The 22,987-nt window shown below is 38.0% G+C and overlaps 4 protein-coding genes across 4 annotated transcripts; 3 read left to right on the forward strand and 1 right to left on the reverse strand.

Annotated features, from left to right (window-relative positions):
• Positions 478-3,698, forward strand: LOC109710114 (uncharacterized membrane protein YuiD-like). Its single transcript, XM_020232560.1, has 5 exons — positions 478-774; positions 1,328-1,484; positions 1,887-1,937; positions 2,655-2,747; positions 3,308-3,698. Exons 1-5 carry the CDS (start codon positions 593-595, stop codon positions 3,383-3,385), a joined length of 561 nt encoding a protein of 186 aa, XP_020088149.1. The 5' UTR covers positions 478-592; the 3' UTR covers positions 3,386-3,698.
• On the forward strand, positions 5,618-9,977 carry LOC109709873 (kelch repeat-containing protein At3g27220-like). The gene is made up of 7 exons (XM_020232236.1): positions 5,618-5,818; positions 6,360-6,548; positions 7,289-7,518; positions 7,875-8,045; positions 8,511-8,616; positions 9,269-9,475; positions 9,653-9,977. The coding sequence occupies exons 1-7, from the start codon at positions 5,633-5,635 to the stop codon at positions 9,815-9,817; spliced, it is 1,254 nt and encodes a 417-aa protein (XP_020087825.1). The 5' UTR covers positions 5,618-5,632; the 3' UTR covers positions 9,818-9,977.
• LOC109710314 (transcription factor HBP-1a-like) lies at positions 14,892-16,908 on the forward strand. Its single transcript, XM_020232824.1, has 4 exons — positions 14,892-15,986; positions 16,080-16,151; positions 16,471-16,500; positions 16,604-16,908. Exons 1-4 carry the CDS (start codon positions 14,892-14,894, stop codon positions 16,646-16,648), a joined length of 1,242 nt encoding a protein of 413 aa, XP_020088413.1. The 3' UTR covers positions 16,649-16,908.
• Positions 17,114-22,182, reverse strand: LOC109710847 (probable adenylate kinase 7, mitochondrial). Its single transcript, XM_020233627.1, has 4 exons — positions 21,654-22,182; positions 19,583-19,723; positions 18,619-18,870; positions 17,114-17,617 (listed from the first exon to the last, which is right to left on the reverse strand). The coding sequence occupies exons 1-4, from the start codon at positions 22,023-22,025 to the stop codon at positions 17,465-17,467; spliced, it is 918 nt and encodes a 305-aa protein (XP_020089216.1). The 5' UTR covers positions 22,026-22,182; the 3' UTR covers positions 17,114-17,464.

The raw sequence follows: 22,987 nt of genomic DNA on the forward strand, positions 1-22,987 counted from the left end.
GTCCTGGCGGGCATTAAATGCACCCCTTTCGCTTCACGCAACTTCGCTCTCATTGGAATCCCGATCAAATCGGTCCCGCTATTCACTAGTTCCGCTGTTTGCTGTTCGATTTTAAGAATTAAATTTGCTGAAGTTAAATGACAAGAACTACGCGGCCCGCAATAAGAATAATAGTGCAACGCTACGAAGCAAGGTGACAAGAAATGGTGCAACAACCCTTCTAATAGTATATCCTTCGGTTCGCACCAGTGCAATCTCCGCCGCTCAGATGAGCGATGCTGGCATTCAATCTTCTCCCTCACTAGGACAACCTCTCACTCTCCCGTAAGGTAGTAGTGGTCCGAATCTATAAAATTAAAAAAAGATGGTCTACTTTTATAAAATCACAAAACTAATGGATTTTTTATACAAATTGGCCAAAAAAAAAAAAAAAAGTGCGAGAGATTGAGACCCTCCCTTATGTGGCTCCGTCCTATGCACAAGAAATTGGAGGAGAGAGAGAGAGAGAGAGACGAGTAGGAATAGGAATAGGAATAGGAATAGAGAGAGGAGGAGGAGGAGGAGGAGGAGGAGGAGGAAGAAGAAGAAGAAGATGAGGGGAATGGGCGACGCTCTCGTGGGCTCCTCCTCCGCCTCCGCCATTGACGACGCCGCATCCTCCTCCTCCTCCCCCTCCTCGAGCTTCTCCTACCTCGCCATATTCCACAACTACCCTCTCATCTCCGCCGTTGTCGCTTTCGCCATCGCCCAATCCATCAAGTTTCTCACCACCTGGTACCATCTCTTTTTCTTTTTCGATCGATTTTGATCGATCGTGCGAATTCGCGAGCTGGGTCTTCGAGATCTGCATGCGTTTTGCTCGATTCAATCGTAAAAATCTCGCCTTTTAAATTCTGTTTTCTGTTTGTTATAAGATCTCAATCCATGTTAAAATACGTATTGGATCATGTATAAGCTTATGCTTGTTGTCTTTTCTCTGTTTTTTTTTTAATGCATTTTGATCCCGTAGCGCCAAAAAAAAGGATCTTTTAAGGATCATTTGTTTAGTTTAACTTTGAGATCTATATCCAATTGTAGTTTAGGTTCTTCTTTTTTTTTTTTCTTTTTTTTTTCCTTTTTATATGCATCTCTCTATTTACAATATATATATGCTTGTGTCAAAATTATAACTTGACAGGGAAAATTTGTAAAAATTGGGTTTTTTCTTTCGCAACATTACTAGCTACTATGATTCATTTTAGAAGGAGATTTACCAAATAAGTTTGTGATGGGTAATAAGTAAGGGTTATTTTATTAAGAGATTTTTAATTCTTTGTTAGATCTGCAGGTACAAGGAGAACAGATGGGATCCGAAGCAGCTCGTGGGGTCCGGTGGGATGCCGTCGTCCCATTCGGCCACGGTCACGGCGCTTGCCATTTCGATAGGTTTCCAAGAAGGCTTTGGGGGTTCTCTCTTTGCAACCGCGATGATATTTGCGTGCATTGTAAGTCGCTCTTCTCTTCTCTTCTTCCGTTCTCTTCTTTTGTTTTTATCGCAAATTTATCCATATTTGGCCCCCGTATTGGATTATGCGACTTCAAATGGTACGCAAAGTTCTCCACCTAAAGGTTGTGTAAGGTGAAATGATTAGAATGTATGATAAATTCTTAACAAATTGCATTTGCATTGTAGTTAGCACATTAAAATATGATAACAAAATACATAAAGATTTCAAAGACACAAACTAATCTTAAGAACCGGCAAAAGTAATATAGAATTCTCGTATTAATGCCTCCCTCGCTTGTTGGCAGGTCGGCATTCTCAATTTGGTTACTTGCTCCTCTATTTTCCTTCTTTTACTTTCTTTCCATCGTAAACAATTGTCCTGTATATGACACTCTGGCAGGTGATGTATGATGCTTTTGGTGTTAGACTACATGCTGGAAGGCAAGCCGAGGTACGATCTTGGTTTTTCAAACTCGATGAATCCGATATTCCCACAATATTTTCGTACGAAATCTGTCGCCTTTTTTTTAAGTACCCATTTTTCAGCAGACGCATTAGCAATTTAGAATAACTCATTAGCTTAGGAAGAATCACTTTTCCGCAATGCAGTATCTTCCGGAGTTGACTTGCATGATGTTACTTCTTTTTGTCCAACCGGCTTATTCATATCTGAATCACTAGCCTATATTGCTTGTCACGACCATGCTTTGATTTATCCCTATTTGACAACCTAACACCATACGATGGTGTACTTATTACACGCGAAAACTGCGGCTTGTTCTAAGATTAAGAACGATTACTTATATTGACCAAATTTTGTTTGACATATAGTGTTAAATTAACTTGTGTTCTTTGCTAAGCAACTGTTGTTGCAGTGGCTAAGCCATTTCAATTTTGGTTGGTCCCATCTTGAATGAATCTGGTTTTATTCGGATGTCGCAGTTATAACAAGTAGAGACTTTTCTAAGTGGTACATTACCTTGGTTTTCAATCAGATATAGTCAGGTTTTTTCAGCAAGATTTGAGTCACACTATGTCAAACTGATTTGGGATGCCACAGAACAAATAGATGTCAATGAAATTTGGTTTATGATATTTTTGAACATTTCTTTCATCGATTATATTGTTAGAAATTTTGTGTTCATATTCTGAGTCTATGAATTTTCAGGTGTTGAATCAAATTGTTTATGAACTGCCTGCTGAGCATCCTCTCTCAGATACGAGACCGCTGCGAGAACTTCTCGGTCATACTCCTCCTCAGGTTTGATCAAACTAACCATTATGCTGCCTCCTTAGTTTTAATTTGATTTCATGACATGAGACCCTGATATATATATATATATATACACACACACACACACATTTTTACCTAAAAAGTTTTTTCCTTGTGCACCTCATAGATCTTAAGTCTTAGTCTATGAAACTTGACAGCAGATGAATGTGTGTTTCTGGCATTCCGCAGACTATGAAAATTTGATTTTCAGATTCTTTTGTTGCAACAAAAGCAGTGCAAAGAGTTCATACTTCATTGCAAATGCAGTTGATTAATAGTAATTTAGCAATTATCAGTATCCCAATTTTATAGCAGGATAAGATTTGTCTTTTAAATTCCCTTTTATTTTTCTTTTTCTCATCACTTGCTGAGTGCAGAATTAAACATACTCTACTCATCAAGAAGTTACTGTTAAATGACCATTTTCTCAAAGCAATTAGATATCGACAAACATTTTGAACACATCAGTTGTGCAATTTGAACTTTTCTTTTTCTTACTCGAGATACCGCGGATTAAATTTCGACTATCAAACTGTGCTCTTTTTTAGGTTTTTGCCGGCGGAGTTCTAGGGTTCGTCGTTGCTGCACTCGCACACTTGATAATCCGAGCTGCGAGTCACGTTTGACGTTCGAACACACGGAGTAGCGTCAGAACCGAAGGGTTCTTTAAGATGCGAAGTCGATTGATCATTATCAGAATCGAAAGGTTTGTTGTTCTGCAATTTCAAATCGACTGAATGTTGAATTAGATAAAAACTTGTATCCTATTTGTGTGATTGGTGATACATTCTTAGAATTTCTTTTTTCTTTTTCTTTTTTTCAACTACATTATTGTAACTGGTGCTTAAAGGCGCTTTCCAAATGGATTTGTGATTCTTCTGTAATTAAACAACTATGATTCTTGTATGATTTATTATTATCATTTGGTACTTTTCATGATGGGAAATATACTTTTTTAAAGTGAGTCTTTATACCTATGCCCTTAAATTTGCCCATATTTGTGCACAAGCCCTTCTGTTTGTGAGCTATTCACACTAGAAAAGGTAGCAAAAGCAGAAGAGCATAGGTAAAAAAAATATAGAACTTATCTACTACCCTTACTTTTAAAAATTTGATTTTACTATCCAATCTTTCAATTTTTTTAATTTGAATGAGTCAAAAATTTGAATGTATCGTTTGTCTTTACAGGTTTAGTTAGTATACATTTTATTGACCGGTGCGAATTAAACAAATTAAAAGTTTATGTAAGAAAGTTCAAAATTTTGGAAGTTTGGACAGTTGATTCAAAATGGTCCATAGTTTAGATAAGTGTGTATGTTTTTAGTGAGAGAATATACGCAAATGCCGGCAATTTCTATGCGTACACGCACAAATAATATTTTGTTAAAAAAGGACTCAAACACATACTATTTCTACATTATAAATGCAAATAATAACTCCTGATGGTGTACAAACAAATACTCGCAATTTGAATTAAGTTCAGATAAGTTTTGTACATTTTTACCGAGAGCATATACTCAATGTTCCCTTCTCGGTAGGGCTTAATTTTGCCTATAACTTGAAGGAGGAGTTCGGCTATTATAGTCTTATTAATACGATCATCTTTATACTCATAAGTTGTTTTCGATGATAGAGTTTCTGAATCGACGATCCATACCGTTAGATATCATCTAGAGCACTTAAAATTTCTAGAAATCAAATTTTATAATTTTTCGACATTATTTCCCTTACGATCAAAAGCTTACAAAATTGATAATTTTTAACGGCTGGTATGAAATACTAACTAATTTAGCGGTATAAAAGAATTGGAATATGCTGAATTTTTGATAAAAAATTTTATTCATTATTTAGATAAAGATCATTAACTTTGACTTTAAATTGAAGGATCCGATCGTTTATTTTTAGGACGTCGTTCGATTTTGATCGTTCATTTTATGTTTACTTGATGGACTTTATTATGATTTTAAAAAATTACGATATTTATTTTTTAGAAATTTCAAATACTCAAATACTCTAGATCATATTTAATAGATTGGATCGTCGATTCGAAAGCTGAATCATCAAAAATAACTTATGAGTATGAAATTTATCCCTTTCCTAGAAAAAATTAGAAAAAAAAAGATTATTTTTTTACATTTAGCCCTTTCAAAAAAAAATTTCATAAATAATTTCATAAAATTTATATTTGCAAGATTGACTTTATTTCCACCACGTAAGTGCTACATAAGCGTGTTATAAATTAAACACGTTGAAATATTCATGTGTCTAAATACGGTCAATGATTCATTTTATTCAATTTAAACTTATACAATTTATAAATTATAGAAATATATAATGCAATAAATACGGTGAATAAAACACGGTGAATGGTTCACTGTATTCAACTTAACTTGGGCTATCAGCCGCGTTCATGTAGTGCTTGCGTTGTGGGGATAGGACTAATTTTGCAAATATAAAGTTTGTAGGGTCATTTGCGAAATTTTTTTTTCTGAGAAGGCTAAATACAGAAAAAAAAAAGTCCGGGAAAAAATTGTTGAGTGGCCCATTGAAAAGCGTTCGATACTTGGGGGATGTCTCCGCACATTTTCACGAAATAATAATAAATAATAAATAATAAATAATAAAATGCATCACCGAATCACAAAAAAGGAAACGAGTCTCCGCGTAAAAAACTGAAACCATCGACTCAGCGCCCACCATCTCTCTCTCTCTCTCTCTCTCTCTCTCTCTCTCTTCTTTCTCTCTCCACCCTCGATCTCCTCCTCTTCTTCTTCTTCTTCTTCTTCTTCTATTTCCCCTCTCCCTCGCCCCACCCCATGTCTCCGCTTCTCGCTCTCCATCGTCCCACTCCACTCTCCTCCTCGATCCCGCCCATGACCAGGTCCCCCCTGAAGCGTGCTCCGAGGCGGTACACCGCCCTCGTCCTCGCCTGCGCCCTCCTCCTCGGCGTCGCCCTCATCGCTGATTTCCTCTGGGCGTCCTCTTCTTCTTCTTCTTCTTCCTCCTCCTCTTCGCATTGGTCCGCCGTTTTCGATCTCCGCCTCGGTCGCGCCGAGCAGGTGATTAGGGTTTCAAAGCAGTGGATCCGTATCTTATTAATGGGTAGTATGATGTTAAAAAGGAAATGTAGGCGGTTTTAGTGTCAAATTCGTTTTTTTTTTTTTCCAATAGCCTAAAAACCAAGAGTTTTTATGTGTTTTGTTTTGTTTTTTTTTTTTTTTTTATTTCTCCATCTAATATTCGTGTTTCTTTTGGTTTTTTAGGTTAGAAATGTATGGAGATCTCCTCTGATATGGGGCATTTTAAAATTATTTATCTGATTCAACCAGTTAATTTCTTGTTTAACTTGGAAAATTTTAAAAAAAACCATAGTTTGCGGTTGTTCATACCCTGTGTTTGTTACTTCTTGCATGGTGTGCTCCGTATTCTGATAAGCAGATGTGGCACTGATGATTTATTCTGAAAATTGTCTCCTTTTTGGGATTATCTGCTAATTTGTTATTCGATAATCTTCGGGCATATGAAAATTTTCAATCTTTTCTTTTTTTGCTCGCGTTTTCATGATTCGTGATCTGTATTCCTCTTTTTCGCTTCTTGCAGCTGAAAAAAAATAAAAAATACGAGAAAACGTTGGCGTCAAAGTATCTTAATGCAACTTATGCTGATTTACCGGCACCCCAATGGAGTTGGGAGGAGATGGCAGAGGCGCCTGTACCGCGTCTAGACGGAGCTGCTGTACAGCTTAAGAATCTTTTATATGTTTTTGCTGGATATGGCACCATCGACTATGTGAGTCTTTCAAGAACAAGTTGCTTATGTTTCGTTATAGTAGATTACATAAGATCACTTTTTGCAGAGCGCTGCTGCTGCTTGATTTTATCATTAGATTTGATATACTTTTTCTCATGACCACTGTTATGGTGTGTGGAGTGGACCGATGTCCAATTAGTATCTTATTGTGCACATTTTTGTTTCTCATTATAAATTTCTGCTAATGACTATGACAGATTGAATACATGGTAAACTTTGCTCTGGGAGAAAGTACGGGGACTTTTGTGTATTACAATTTATGCATTTGTTCATGGGAAATGGGTATATCCGCTTTTGATTCATGACACCTAATTATTTGCACATAGCGCAAATGAAAACTCCAATTATTTAGAAGAAGTCCTGGAAAGCAAGAAACAAAGTATCTCTCCAATTTGCATCCAAAATACTGAGGAAACAAAAATGGTTTGGCATGCATATGCCTTCTTATCAATCAGCACACCAAGATTTGCAATCAAGTATTTGTAGATGTTCTTTTTGTCGTTTCTAATCGAGGATTAATTGTTCGTTAGGATGAAATATTAGTATTTAATAGGATTTCACGTGAAGAAATGGGTGGTTAATTTGTTTATATTAGATGAATTGGATTTGATTAACTTCTTTTATGAAGATATAATTGGTTAAAATTTTTCTGCATGAAAACCATGATGTCACTTTGAGATTTCACTAATTTTTGTTAGATGCATTTTGGTCAAGTTCAGGTGCATTCTCATGTCGATATTTATAACTTCACGGACAACACATGGGGTGGAAGGTTTGATATGCCTAAAGAAATGGCAAATTCGCACTTAGGCATGGCAACAGATGGTAGATACATTTATGCTGTCACCGGACAATATGGCCCTCAGTGTAGGGGACCCACAAATCGCAATTTTGTCTTGGACACAGAAACAAAGAAATGGAACGACTTGCCTCCTTTACCTGTCCCTAGGTGCGTACTATAACTGCGGTTCAAGGTTTGAGAGTGCATTTTCTATTTTTCTTTGCCGTCAGTACTATAGGCCAAGTTGGTTTTTTGAGTTGGCTGTCCATTTATTATCCACTTGTTTTATCATGGTTTCTTTTAAATGGGCAACAATCGTGCTCATCCTATTTATATGCATGTTAACATTCATACATAAGTACATCTATATGTGTGTACATATAATTTATTTGGGTTACTGTGTCGATACATGCAATCATGTATAGGATCTATATGCATGTACATATAATTTATTTGGGTTAAGGTGTCGATACATATAATCATGTATAGGGGGGAAATCTGAATATAGTGTCAGTAATTTTCAGGTATGCACCAGCTACTCAACTTTGGCGAGGAAGGCTCCATGTTATGGGTGGCAGCAAGGAGGACCGCCATGAGCCTGGCTTGGAGCACTGGAGCCTCGCTGTGAAGGATGGCAAGGCATTGGAGAAAGAATGGCGAGCTGAGAGACCAATTCCACGCGGTGGTCCTCACAGGTTTCTTTGCCATTTCTTTCCTCGTTGAAATTAAATCTTTTGGAATGAGGTGTAATGGTGAATCTCTCTACTCTTGTCTTGTTTGGTCTATGAGCTACTGTGAAGCTTTAGTATTTAAATATGCCATGTTCGTCTCTAGTCAAAGACCTTTATGATTCCCATTCTTGTATACTTTGTCAATCTACAAAATGCCTCCTTTGCTATGTATGTGCTATGTAAAATAAAGGCCACCTTAGCTCAACTTACTCTCACTCAATGTATCAGGAAGCCACATATCCTCCCGGCTATAGAAACGCTGTGTGCCAATTGTGCAAACCATGCCTATACGTACCCTAGTTTTAATCAACCCTTCTTTGGGTATTTTAAAGAACATCAGAAATAGGAGCATTTAGCTTTTTTATTTTTTTTTCTTCATTCGTATTTAGCATAGCTGTTATTTTAATTTTAAATTTGCTCTCTGCACAGGGCATGTGTTGTCGTCAATGATCAGCTTCTTGTAATTGGTGGTCAAGAAGGTGATTTTATGGCTAAACCAGGTTCACCTATTTTTAAGTGCTCTCGAAGACATGAGGTATTTAAGCTTCCCATGCTATTCCATTTTTCTTTAATTTGTATCCCTGACTGTCTTCGGCTATGTTCTCCATTTTCACCAAACAGTTAGTTATACTTGTACACAATTATTTGTGTGCCCTCTTTTTCGGGCTTTGTATGATTTTCCTTAATTTGTCGGAATTTGCTTGTGTAACTGAAGCGTTATCTTTAAAACTTTGCATTTGCTGGATGATAAACTACCCCGCAGGGCGGGTTGATTTGATAGTTGGCAAGCGGTGGTACAAAACATTTGGAATAAGCTGCGCTTTGAGTCAAGGGCTATGATAATTTCTTTTCCAACATGCACCTTCTGTTTTTACGTAATAATTTCATGGGTGAAAATGTTGAAGAGACTTGAATAAACTGGTTAAGAGAGGCATATCCATTAACTGTACCTGTTCCTTTGCGCTTACTTCATGAATAAAATTGCCTATTTCTGTTGTTGTAGCACTACTTCGGATGTAGTGCACCTACCAGTGTAGTTATTTCGGAAAATTTGTCTCAACTTTTGAACTTCATAGAGTTCCTTGGCACAGTGCTCGCTAATCAAATGCATATCTCTGTTGAAGTTTTAATTTTTCAAGCACTTTCCTATGGTCACTTCTTTCTTTCAAACTATCGACCATGTCCAGGTGGTGTATGGTGATGTTTACATGCTTGAGGATGGAACCAAATGGAAGCAACTGTCTCCGATGCCGAAGCCGAATTCTCACATAGAATTTTCTTGGGTAATCGTCAACAATTCCATTATCGTTGTTGGAGGCACAACGGAGAAACACCCTTTTACGAAAAAGATGATTCTGGTTGGTGAAGTCTTCCGATTTAACCTGGATACATTGGTGAGTGTCATTTTGCATACACCTGCTATAATCGAACCTGCTTTTTGATGCCGCTCTGTGTGTTTTTCCTTTGCTTACCTTTTATCTTTAGATGTTCACTAAGCAGTAGTTTCCAAAGCTCGTAGGCTACACAACTTTGTTAGGTCGATAATCTTAAAAGTTTGGATCTGTCATCAGGAATGGTCAGTGATCGGGCGCATGCCTTTCCGAATCAAGACCACCTTGGCGGGTTATTGGGACGGTTGGCTGTATTTCACTTCCGGACAGCGAGATAGGGGCCCGGATGATCCTTCTCCAAAGAAGGTTGTTGGAAGCATGTATAGAACTAAACTGCACCTGTAGTTCTGTTAGAATGCAACTTAAGATATCAATGTATAAGCCTCCCTTATGGGGCTCTGCTTAAGTTTTAACTTTTGTAACATGTTCATTTGTTCATTTCTCATCAGGAACTTACTCTTTTTGAATGGCATTAATGTGTAAAACAACCGTTAATGATTGGGTCTCCCTCGAAGCTTTAGGTATGCTCCTCCTTGGCGCGAGCTCGATCCGTCGATGGCGCGAGCTTTGGTAGGGAGGCTCAAATTGCGAATGTGGTGATCTTGTTTGGTAGAGTGGTGGAACCGGTTGGTTTGGTTCGTGTTATGTAGTATTTCTGATTATTTTCGCATAATCGAATCTGACTCTCGCATGTCATGCATGCCATATTACAAACTAGTTAAGCCCCGCACGATGCCGCGGATGCAAAGTATTTTAATAATAAAATTTAGCTAAATTGCCTATTTTGCAGAATTATGTTAGTCTTATTATTAATTAATTAATTAATTTATTTATTTAATAAAAATAATTTATATAGACATATGTGTGGCATAAATTTTTGTAAGAGCTTATTAGTAATTAACTAATAAATAGTGATACATGTGTGAATAAATGACTAATAATATAAGTATTCATAATATACAAGTGAAGAAAGGTTTTATAACACTCATTAATAATTAGATAAATTTATAAGACTAAAAATATAAAAAATAGAAAATAATGTAAATAAAATAATTTAAATAAAGTGGGTAAAAAAATAGAAAAAATAAAAAAAAAAGCATAAATATAAGAGCTATTAATAATTAATTATTTTATAAGGACATAAGTAAAAAATTAGAGAAAAGAACTACTAAAATAATTTGAAAATGTAAAATACTGGAAAGATAAAATAGCATAGGACAAATTGTTCCATACACCGGGTACACCGGGTGTATAAGAACATTTAATACACGCATTTTTAAACTACAGTTGTAAACTTTTTAACTCTATAATTTTTTTATACATAAATTTTTTATATACAGTAAATTATCTCTATCAAATTAGATTAAATTTTACAGTGTCAATAAGTTCGGTGCATGGTGCATGTGGTACACTTGTAAAACTGCAAGACATAATTTCTTCATTGAGAAGATGGAACAGTAAGGGAAATTGTTCTATGCATTGAGTGTATAAAATTTACTTATATACCCCATTCGTAAAACCTTTTTTAAGAAATATAAATTCTGTAACTTTTCAAAAATAGTCTTTTTATATAATGTACATGGCATTTGTATAATTAAAAATTCAATGTTACAATATTAATTATTAAAATATAAATTCGGTGTACCTGATGTATTTACACCAGGTGCAAGGAGTATATACACGGAGAGTTGAGGGGAGACGGAATGCCGGACACGTGTCACCCGATTAGCACCCCAATTTCTCTTCTAATCCTACCAACCCTCCTTTAATGTAGTTAATTAATTAATTAATAATATATATATATATATAAATTAAATTAAATAAATAAATAAATAGAGTTAAATAGGTGTTGTATTATTGGGTTTGGTTTAGTGCAGTAATGTAAGAGCGATTACCATACATTCAAAATTATTATGTTTTGGTCCTTATATATCTTAGTATTCTTGACGTCAAAATTTATATTATTCAAAATAGGGTTAATTGCGTGCAGGTTCCCGCAAACATAGTGAATTATAAATATATTTCTATAAAATTTAACTTTCATAAGTTATTCCTGCAAAAGTTCTAATATTTTCAGATATGTCCCTTTGAATTGTTACTGTTAAGAATCGTTAGAAAACTATTTATATTTTTTCAATTTTGCCATCACAAATATGTCCCTTCAAAAATTATAACAATATAATATAAGAGGAGCAAAAATATCAAAAATTAACCCGGATAAAGTATTTAACTTATGGTTAACTAAACTTTTGTAACATATTCTAATAGCACGATCATATTAGAAAATATTAGGACTTTTGCAGTAATAACTTATGAAAGTTGAACTTTACAGAAATATATTTGCAATTCACTATATTTGCGAGGACCTGTATGCAATTAATCCAAAAATATATCTTTGCAGTCGTATTTACTTGAGATCATATGTAAATTTTGAATTCAAGTTCAAAAATATAAATTTAGATTTAAATATTGGTTTAAATTTTAAATTTGAATTTTGATTTTGAGTTTAAATTTGAATTTTGAATTTAAATTTTGATTTTTGAGTTTGAATTTCACATTCAAATTCTAATTTTGGATTATAAATCGAAATTCAATTTCAGTTTTGAATTTAAATTTTAAATTCTAAATAATTAAAATTTTAAGTTTAAATTTAAATTCTGATTTTGAATTCATCTTGCACTTTAAGTTTAGATTTCAATTTAAATTTCAAGTTCACATTGTTATGAATTCCCTCTCTCTCTCTATCTCTCTTGTTAATTTGACTTAATATAAGTTTTATTTTAATTTTTTTCGATTAATTCCTCTCAAACTTCTAACTTTTTACTCTGCACTATTAGTTTATTACAGTTAGTTATAGTAATTTTATCAAATGTTTCCCATTAATTGTCTTAATTTTATTTACTAAAAGAAATTAAAGTAATAACTTTTAGAGAATTTTGAAACTTTGGACAAAATTGTTAATTAAATTTGACTAATTCTTTTAAATTTTAAAACACAGAAAAATTAAGAGGTTGTTAATAAAAAAACTCTACAATTGGATGAATTGAAAGAAAACGAGCCACACTTAGACTGATTAGTCCAAATCAGACCTTTTACGAGCCTCTATGAGGTGCAACAATGGAAGAAGATCTAGGGACCATTTAAGTAAATTTATATTTTTTAATATACTTCATATTATTTTGTGATAGTTTAACAAACTTTTAGCCAAATAGCTTTCTGTAACGGTCAAACTCAATAGCAATAATAACCCGTTGGTCCCAAACTATCGACCTAAAATACTTAAGCTCAATTATTATTTAGAATCGATGACTTTTATATTCCCAATCACTCGTTTCCAATTAACGTGGGAATATTGGCGAGTCATAAATTCCTCCAGCGTAGGTTATGAAGTCCTCATCAGTCCAATCATGCAGACAATCTAAGATCATCAAACGACATAAGGCTTATCTCACATTTTAGACGATGTGAGACCCACCTTTTATTTTCTGATACCAAATGTAACAATCCAGATCATTAGCTCTAACTATTATTATTAGAGTACGTGGCCTCTTATATTCCTAACCCCTTCTACATTCCATTTGAGATTATTAAGGTATTATACTTTCTATAATAGACAATAATTATATAACAAAAGCAATTTTTTTTGTACAGTTTCATACCATTTCATATAGTACTTTTTCAACAGTATTTTTTTCACAACTATGTCCAACAAGCTCAAACAAGCTCAGAAGCAGCTCATTTCCAATAAATACTAAGAAAACCTTAAACCCTGCTTATAGAGGGGCTATATGAGGTTAAATTTTATACATTTAATGACACAAAATAGTTTAACTCTCTAATCAATCTATGCACATATACTAATTGGTGGACATAAAATTACTCAATATCTGAAATTTATGTTCTGTTAATCTCTTCATATTACAGCATCTTAAGAAATCTATTACTCATGTGATGTGATCTTACACTATTTTAGGGAGTGGCAATGCTCCCAAAGTCCAAAAATATGTAGCTTCCATGTTGGCATCACACAACTCAACTCCTTGAAAAGAGTTTTTGGTTACAACTATAACAACAAGCAAGGAAACATCAATACCAAAACCACAAACAACTCTAGATTTAGCTCCTTTAATTTGTAAGCCTCAAGAAAAGTCATTCCCTACTCCTCTACACTACTTTTGCATTTTCGCGTATCTTGCATTCGAGAAATATGTGCATATGCAAGAACACTTCGGAGTGGAAACCCTAGCAGTAAATGCGCGTTAGCCATACATATCACCGATTTCATATCCTACGGATTCAGAATTTATTTCGCAGTACTAAACCGACCGTAAAACTATGGGCTCTTACTAACGAGTATAACGACAAGAGTGATGTACTTCGCGATAAGAAACTTTAATAAGAGAGAACTTAATACGCAGACGGGCATGCATATACATCTCAGTAAGTAAAGAGTTGCACCAATATAAGTGTAGCCACCCCCCCCTCCCCCCCTCCCCCTCTCGCTCGCTCGCTCGCCTTTCCTCTTCTGAAATCTTATTTTGTGTTTTGGTAAAGTTTCGTTCTCAATCTCATCAAATCCAAGTAATGCATGCAATTTGAGAGTATTAGATCTTCAATCTAATCTTACGCCAGGTATATTAGATTCCTCGCGAAGTTGCAATTCTTCTTATTTTGCTCTATATACAAATAATTTTACTTCTTGTGAGTTGTTAGCAATTGCACACAAAGCTAAGAATCATACTTAATTCATGATGTACTATGTACAAATTTCAGCTTAATTGGTTAGTTTCCTACTCATAACAAACAATTATAGTTTCCTATTTCTTAAACTTCTAATTAGGTCATTCTATTGAATGTGCAATTACCTAGTTTATACCAAAAATTTTTGCTACATATCTTACTATTTTGTAATCCTAAACTCTAGATCCATGTTATTACTCCATATAGGTCTAATACAAGATATTAATCTCATGTTATTAGTTGGATCTATGGTACAATAATGATTATGCAAATATTTGGGTGTAATAATATTGATTATGCAAATATAGATCTATAGATCAATGTGTGCATGTAAATTTCTCATGCATGCATGCACAACTATCTAAAGATGGCCAATATTTAGAAGTAAGCATCATAATCGAACTTATTCTTACTCGGATCTCGAAGGCGATCTCATAATACGCATATTGGTCATAGCAGTCATATATCAATTATGTACGGACGAGTGTAATCACTTGATCAGACATCTGACCATATACAGTCAAAGTGATTTGCAAATTAATAGTCTAAGTTGATCAAGAAGTAACTCATCCTCTCTTCCTAATGTGTGTGTGTGTATATATATTTGTTGCTTTTCAATTTCCTTGCTAGCACAAACTTAAGAGGTGAAAGGAGGTGTAGAAAAGAAAAGGAGGCCCCCATGAGGAACAACAATCAAGAGCAAAATGGAGAGGTGAAGGAAGAAATGCAAGGAGTGGATGAAGAGGAAACCTACATGGCCCAAAACCTCACTTTTGGCCCACTTTTCATGGATGGAGATGCACACAACCATCCTAACCCTTCAATGAACATGGAAGATGACTTCCTCAACAACCTTTGGGCCGACGGACCGGCCCATACCTTGACCAACGCGATCGGCCCACCGGCATCGGTCGCGGCCGAAAACGGGGGGGTAAACGAAGAATTCGCCGCGAATGAAATGGGCCTAGATAATTCCGAGACCCTCGAGGATTTCCTCCAAAAGGCCGGCGTACTTCCGCCGGGGCCCACTTCAAATGGGCCCACCATTCGACCCTATGGCCCACCTCAAGTCCCTCTCCTACGGGCCGATGGGATTCCGCCGTGGCCCACTTCAAATGGGCCCACCATTCCACCCTATGGCCCACCTCAAGCCCCTCTTCAACTGCCGGGGACCACTTCAAATGGGCCCACCATTCGACCCTATGGCCCACCTCAAGTCCCTCTCCTACGGGCCGGTGCGCCTCCGTCGGGGCCTGCCTTTCAGCCATACCACCCACCTCCGACCCCTCGGCTCAATCTTGAGCCTCCGAGCGTTGAGATGGCGGTGGCCCGAGGGGGCCAAATTAATAACAGGCCCACTTTAAATGGGCCCACTGTTCAACCACCGTACGGGCCGTCTCGGGTTCCTTGTACCGGGCTGCAAAACGCACAAATGGCGGGCCACGGCCCACTCCCCGAGGCCCGCAATTTGAACTCGGCGGGAGTTGGATATGGTGGCCAAACTATTGCAGCAGGCAACACCAGCAGCATTGGCTACCCATACAATGGTAGTATAGGAGTTGGATTCGGAGGCTTTACTTGCGATCCTCCGGAGGTCGCGGGGGTTAGGGTGGGCTCCTCGGTGGTGGCGGCGGGGCCTACGGAGGGGATGGGGGGTTCAGGGGACCGAGGCAAACGGCTGGTGTACGAGCTTGAGGAGGTCGTGGCGGAGCGGCGGACAAGGAGGAAGGTCAAGAATAGAGAGTCTGCTGCTCGGTCCCGCGCAAGGAAACAAGTACATACGCACTCGACTTACTGCTCGACTTAAAGACTCAAGCTTGATGCTTAATCGCGCTTGTCATGATTGATTTTTGTAAAACTTTTACAGGCCTATGTGATTACGATGGAGGCCGAGCGCGATCGCCTGCAAGGAGAGAATAGTCGCCTTCGACTCCGCGAAGTAAAAGAGATAACCCTCTTCCTCTCTCCCCCTCTTCATTCAATTGTAACAACTTTAGTCCCTAAAGTTTGTTCACAGCTCTTCTCTTTAAAACTTTAGGGACAACATTAAGATCCTAGTTAATTTTTAAGGTTGTCGAAACCCGAGCGATTGAATGAAAACTGGGTGTGTTCAAACTGCAGAAACTGAATTGCTCCAGATTTAAATTTTGAGTCGACAATTTGAAATCCTTGCGAACACATACATGAGAAATTTTGCTTAAATTTACATTAAGAATAGCTAACTACCTTCTCTTTTGGTTTGTACCTTGAAATTGCAGCAGAGGCTCCTGAAGGAGAAGCCAGAGGAGGTGCACTTTTCACATACACCCCTACTTGATTCCAATTTTCGACGCCGGTCCATGTCTGCAATAACTAACACCCCAATTTCTGTCTGGCTTTTGGGTGCAACAGGCGGGGCCGTCGACTGTCCGGCGTTGCAAGAGCTGCTCCTGGTGACTGCAGAAGAAACCTGCTCGCCGCCACCAAGTCACCAACCGACCAATGACCACCGACCGCCGCCTGTGCCGTTCCGCGCCTCAGTCCCTCTGTTAGAAAAAGGGAAAAGAGAAGGATAAAGAAGAAAAAAACAGCTCTTTATAATGATATGTATAATCGTAATAACTTAGTAATGACTTATTACTAGTATCTAGCTTGTGTTTTCGTTGGTTAAATTCTTGCTATTTATATGCATGATGGTGATTTTAGTTCCTTTTGACTCTTTATCAAGTGACATTACAAATTTATTTTACCTCTAGCAAAAATAAACTAGAATTACCCCATAATGTGAAAGATAAATAAATAAATATATTGAACAAGCATATAAATTAGTTTATTCAAAATTTGGCCAAATTATCAAATTCTTATAACATCTTCAGAGATTGGAACTAAACCTCTCCAAAGTGGAGTTTAAACTATGGATTCTTCTTAGAACTCGGAATTGATACTAAAAAACTTTTTCAGAAACATACAACCAAGAACCACTCACTTTCCTGAAAACAAACAACTGGAGATAGGAGGTGCAAAAAGGAAGTTACCTCTCTCTTCCACAAGCTTAGAAACAAAATTTCAGAAACGACGAACCGTAACGGTCGCCCTCAAATAATTTGTTCTACGTTACAAATAACACACAATGCGTCCGCAAAATCGCTTACATTTATTGAATAAGGAAAACTCAAACATAAAAGCTCCGCATCAATATTTGACCTGGTGCAGGAACCTTGTGGTTCACCGGCTAGAGATACTCCGCAAAGCAGAAGCTTAAAAGGATAAATGTCACACGGTGAGCTTGTGCGGAGAAGGGGCGGGTTCGATGTGCTCGAGGCGGAGTGCTTCTAGAAGGCCCCGCCAGGTTTCTCCAGGGCCACCGGACACTTGGATGTCCAAAAGCTTCTTCTGTTTCCTGTAGTACTCTTCCAACAGCTTGCTCTGCAAAGAATTTGTAAGCGTTAAAGAGCTTTTCGTAACTTCCACAACTAAAAGGCCATCTATACAGCTTCTTCAGTTAAAGTGCTTGTAGGTAAAAAGTTTTGTCATGATCTTTCCATCGAACAAGCTATTTCATAGTGGTCTTCCTTGGCTTGTCAAAGGAAAATCTTTGCTTACAAAGCAGAAACCGAACATTTGGCAAACAAACAGTTTGTCTTCTGGCTGCAGCACGAAGCTGAGAAAACAGTTCCCAGCCCAGCTTCGATTTATAGTTTCAAACTCCTCTTAACAGCACTAACTGGAACCTATTTCTCTTGAAGAGGTAAGTTGTGTAGATTAGCAGTAACAGCTGAAAATCTCGGTCGCGCATGAGAGAGAACAAAGGTGCAACAGATAGGCAGTGAAATTCGGTGGTAAAAGAAAAGATAGGATTTACATGTATATATGAAAACTAAAAGACAGGATTGAGACATTAGGGCGAATTAGGAGAAGTCTTTTGAAACAATATACAATTCAAAGAAAGACTAAAGTACCAAAGAAACAGGACAGCAACGGTTCTTTCCTCTTTTTGCTTCCTAAAGGTTGTACTACTGATGATGACGATGATGACGAGATTACAATTTTACGAAATTTGTGCAGAAGAACACCAGGGTATCAAAAATTGGGAACGTTGAAGTGAAGCCATTGTAAAGGGATTGTAGGAAGAGGAAAGATAAGAAAAATGTGGTGCAGATGCAGCTTGGCCTGACCCTTTCTACTAAAGCCCATGGGAATGACAGGCTTGACCTCACCGGGCAAGAAGGTGTTCAGAGGGATAGGTAGCAAAATCTACCACTATCCTCACTCTAGCACATCCAAAATCCTAACACAATTAGTAATTGCAGTCTAAACCAACAAAGACAGCAACAGGACTAAAAAAAATCTTGCAAAAGAAATAGAATAATGCTGTAAGCATCAAATTCCCTCAAAAAGTTCCAGCGTATGAGAAACTAACAATTTACCTGCTCAGAATAGATGCGTATTTTCTCCACTCGAGAATCATCCAGATCTACCGCAGTAGAAGATTTTAGCTGAGCATGCCGAGTGCGTGTTGCTAGACATGGATTAAGGCTAGTAGATTCTGAATTCCTTGCATCGAAGGGCTTACGACAGTGTGAGCAGATGTCACTTCCAAACTTTTTCTTCACTAAACAGTCGTCTATGCATTTGAAATTAACTACCAAGTCAATCTTCGTTATCTGATCAAGGATTTCCTGAAAGAACAAAGAGGAAATTTATTAGATGTCCCAAACAGGAAGCTCCCATTCACCAAATTATAATCAAATCAACCCAAATCAGCTAAAACGAGATAGTCACCTTCAGTAATTTGTTCTAGACTATTCTCTGCTCCAAGAAGCAGTTACCAGGTGCTCGGCAAACAAAAATTTTAAAGCTTTCGCTGTGGAAGGCCCCAAAAGCAAAAGCTCAGATTTTAACCTTCTGGTTTTGCTATTGCAAGAAGCCCTTCAAAGTATTTTTTTTCTTTTTTAGTGTCTGTTTGCGTTAGCTACTGGAACAGCTTTGCAACCCCAAGGAATGCCTATGGCACTCGATAAACAAAGTTTCAAAAATTTTAGTGCAACAGGAAGCTTAGATAACCTCCTAGGGCCCCAAAAGAGAAGCTCCGACTGAAGCATCTGCTTCTTCTGCCACAGGATGTTGGAGACTTTAAAGAAAAAGATGCTTCGAGTTCTTTGAACAACTCTACCCAAATAGCAGAAGATCCGACTAGGCTAAACAAGTCTTTAATTGAGAAATAGTTAGCGCTTCCTCAATCAGCTTCAGTCAAACAACGCTTCTTCAGAAGCTCTAGCTTGGCCAAACAAGCCCTAAATGATCTAATTCATTACAACATAGAAGTCAACAACCCAATCAGCATGCTGCGATCGAAAAAGATATAAAGTGCTAGAAATAGATAATACTTACAGCTTGGAGTCGAGTTCGCGGGATCCCATCAAGAATAAATCCAGTCTCGCCACTGTGATATGCCTCCTCCAATCTTCTCGTCAACAATCCGAATATGATATCCTCTGGTACAAGCTTCCCTTCGTTGACCGAATTTGCAATCTATTAAACATAAAAACCAAGAGTTTATAAGAACCAAGAACAAAAATATTCAGAGGCAAATAACATAGTAGAAACTAACTGAATGCTTGCTTACACATTTCGCAACTATTTATGCTGAGAAGGAGAACTTTAATTCAGTATGTAGTACGATCTATGAGGCAAGTGGTGTAACTCATGAGAAAAATAGTAATTATAAGGGTTAATTTCATATGTGTCCAATAAAGACATCAAACAAATATATCCATGAAAAATTTAAGTGATCAAATTTATTTCTCCAAAAGTTCTAATATGTTCATATTTGCCCCTCCAATTTGCTGCTGCTAGTCCAATGTTTGTTTTTAACAGTAAGTGAAATGACAATATTACCCTTGCAAACTTATCCCCCTCCCATCTTCTTTCTTTCTTAAAACTCACCCAAGCCTCCATTGTTGGCACCTCTTCTCCACTCTTCTCTTGCTCCTTTCTCCTTCACTCATCTCCCACACCTCCAACACCTATCTCTTGCATCTCCGGCTGTCTTTCACTCTTCTTCTCCGGCCGGGGAGAATGTAACACCCTACACTGAGCTGGAGGTGGTGTCGGCAGGGCTCCACAAGGAGGGGAGGGGCGGAGGTAGTAGCGACGGGACTGGCGATGGCAAAGAATAGGGAGAGGAGGGTCTTACCGTCGGGCCAGAGGAAAATGGTGGCGGCGAATGTGGAGAATAAGAATGTTCTCAAGAGGAGTGGGAGAAAGAGGGTTGAATATAAGGGGTTAAAAAAGTCATTTTACTTTTTGACAACCTATGATTGAGTTATATGATTCTATTTTGCCCATAGTCAACCAAATATTGCTAACATAAACTAAAAGTACATATTTATATGCAACAATATAGGCTAACAGTGAAAACATAAATACAACAATATTAGACATTGAAGGAACAAATTTGCTCACTTGAACGTTACAAGAATATATTCACAATTTGCTATCTTTATAGGGACACATAGAAAATTAACGCTAATTATAATAGCAAAAAGAACTAATAAGAATACAACGTCATAATTAAATTACGAGTCCGGCTATGATGCTTGTAAAAGCACCAATTTTCCGCCGTTAGATCTACCCCTTTGACCATTTCCACCCATTAGATCATACTATTCATCCAACCACCCACCTAATCTTAAGAGAGCACTATCATTCTAGCCGCACATTTCTAAATTAAAGGGCCGAAAACCTACAAGCACCAATAACTTAAATACTTTTAAAAGCATAGGAGCTCAATTCTTAAACTATTTGTAAAACATTTTTAAATGGGTAAAGATTTTTTTTTCACCCTAAAATTTTTATCCAGTGGAATGATCTGTTTATCTGAAATCTGACATTGCAGGGAATTTCAGGGGCAAATCTGGAAAACCACGAAAAACTGTTAGCAGCCGCCGACCACACGTGACACCCGGAGGACTCCCGTGATAGATCCTACAATGGAAGGTTCCAAAACCAAACCCTAATCTCGTGAAATTACCTATATACCCCTAAACTGTGTGGCACCCACAATTTTATAGACGCGAATTTACCGACCTACCCTTGTGCGGATGCATGCGTGCCACTCCTCCCCCAAATGTTGTCCCAGAGCTTCGCAGGATCAATCATGCCCATAAAAAAAATTTAAAAAAAAAGAGAGAAAATTTAAGAAATTTTATTGGTTTCAATAGTAAGTAAATGCCACGATAATAATAGAGAATATTCCAAGAAAAATGCCCTAAATAAGACACGAATTGTATCAAATTTTCGGAAAAGATCGAGGGGGAGATTAATGAGGAAAATATGATTCCGACCCTAATTTCAGCCACCAAATCATCACAAAATTCGGAAAGAATCAGTAGAAATTAGGGTTAGCAAGAAGCATCTGAGAGATCGAAGTAGGAGACAAAAGAGGGGAAAAATAGGGGACCTTTTTGTAGAGGCAGGATCGAGGGTTAAGCTCCTGGCGCACGAGGGTGCCCATGGAGATGTAGGGCACCGCAAGGAGCTCGGCGAGGCGCGCGGCGTGGGCGTGCCTCTGCGCGCCGGGGCTCCCCATGAACACCCACTGCACCCCCCTCCGCCCCCTCTCCCCGAGCGCGTCCGCGTCCGCCGCGCGCCGCCGCCGCTCCCGCTCCGCCGCCTCCTCCTCCTCCTCCCACTCCGTCCAATACCCGATCTCCTCCTCCTCCTCCACGGCGACGGCGGCAGCGGAGAAGCGCCGGCGCGGCGGCGCCGGCGCAGCGCCGCGAACCCGGCGAGCTAGGGATCGCGCGGCGTAACTCCGGAGGATCCCGGCCATGGCGATGGCGATGGAGAGATTGGGGCTTTGAGTATAAGGGTTTTGGGGTTCAAGGATCGGGGATGCGGGGGTTTTGGCGTTCGCTCGCTCTTCCCTGTTTTTTTTTTTTTTTTTAATTTTTCCTTTCCTTTACGCCTCTTTCAGGGGAGCGGCCCAAAGAAAGGGGAAGGAGAAAGGGTTTTGGGGTTAGAGGGGAGTGAAGTTCCGAAAAAGCCCCTGCTGATTCTGATTATTTACGACAATGCCACTGTGTCTCTTCGTCGAGCCAAATGGGCCGGCCTTCTGCCACCTTTTCTTTTTAAATTTCTACTTAATTAACTAAAAAAATTGAATTTTTTTTAAAAAAATAAAAATTTTAAAAAATGTCAATTAAAAAGTTATTGAGGTTAACTTCGGAGTTCGAATAAAAGTATACGATATATTTTATTTTATTTTTATGTGATGTGCCCAGTATGTCATCATCTAAGAGCCCGTTTGGATTGGGTACAAGATGGGGTATAAGGGCCTTATACCCCATCTTGTACCCAAATACAATTCCAACTAGGTAGGGAGCTATAGTTCCCGCCTTAGCGGTTATTCCAGGAATAACCCGCCAAGGTGGGAACTATAGTTCCCACCCTGGGTGGGAACAAGCTTGTTACCACCAAGTGTTTCGTGCTATTAATAGCATAGTAGCCGGACTTTATAGTGCTAGGCTACTATGCTATTAATAGCACCAAGTCATTAGTGTTACCAAGCTTTTGGCCATTGGATTAAGAAATGTGCGCTTAGGATGATGTGGGCCCTCTAGGGTTGAGTGGATGGTTGGTTGAATAGTATGATCTAACGGATAAAAATGATCAAAAAGGTAGATCTAACGGCGAAAAATTAAGTAGCACCGAGTGCTTCGTGCTATTAATAACATAGTAACCGGACTCTATATATCCAAGTGCTTCGTGCTTATTTATTCAAATGTTATTTTT

Source organism: Ananas comosus, linkage group 5 (genome assembly GCF_001540865.1).
Source record: "Ananas comosus cultivar F153 linkage group 5, ASM154086v1, whole genome shotgun sequence".
In the NCBI taxonomy this organism is placed as follows: Eukaryota; Viridiplantae; Streptophyta; class Magnoliopsida; order Poales; family Bromeliaceae; genus Ananas; species Ananas comosus.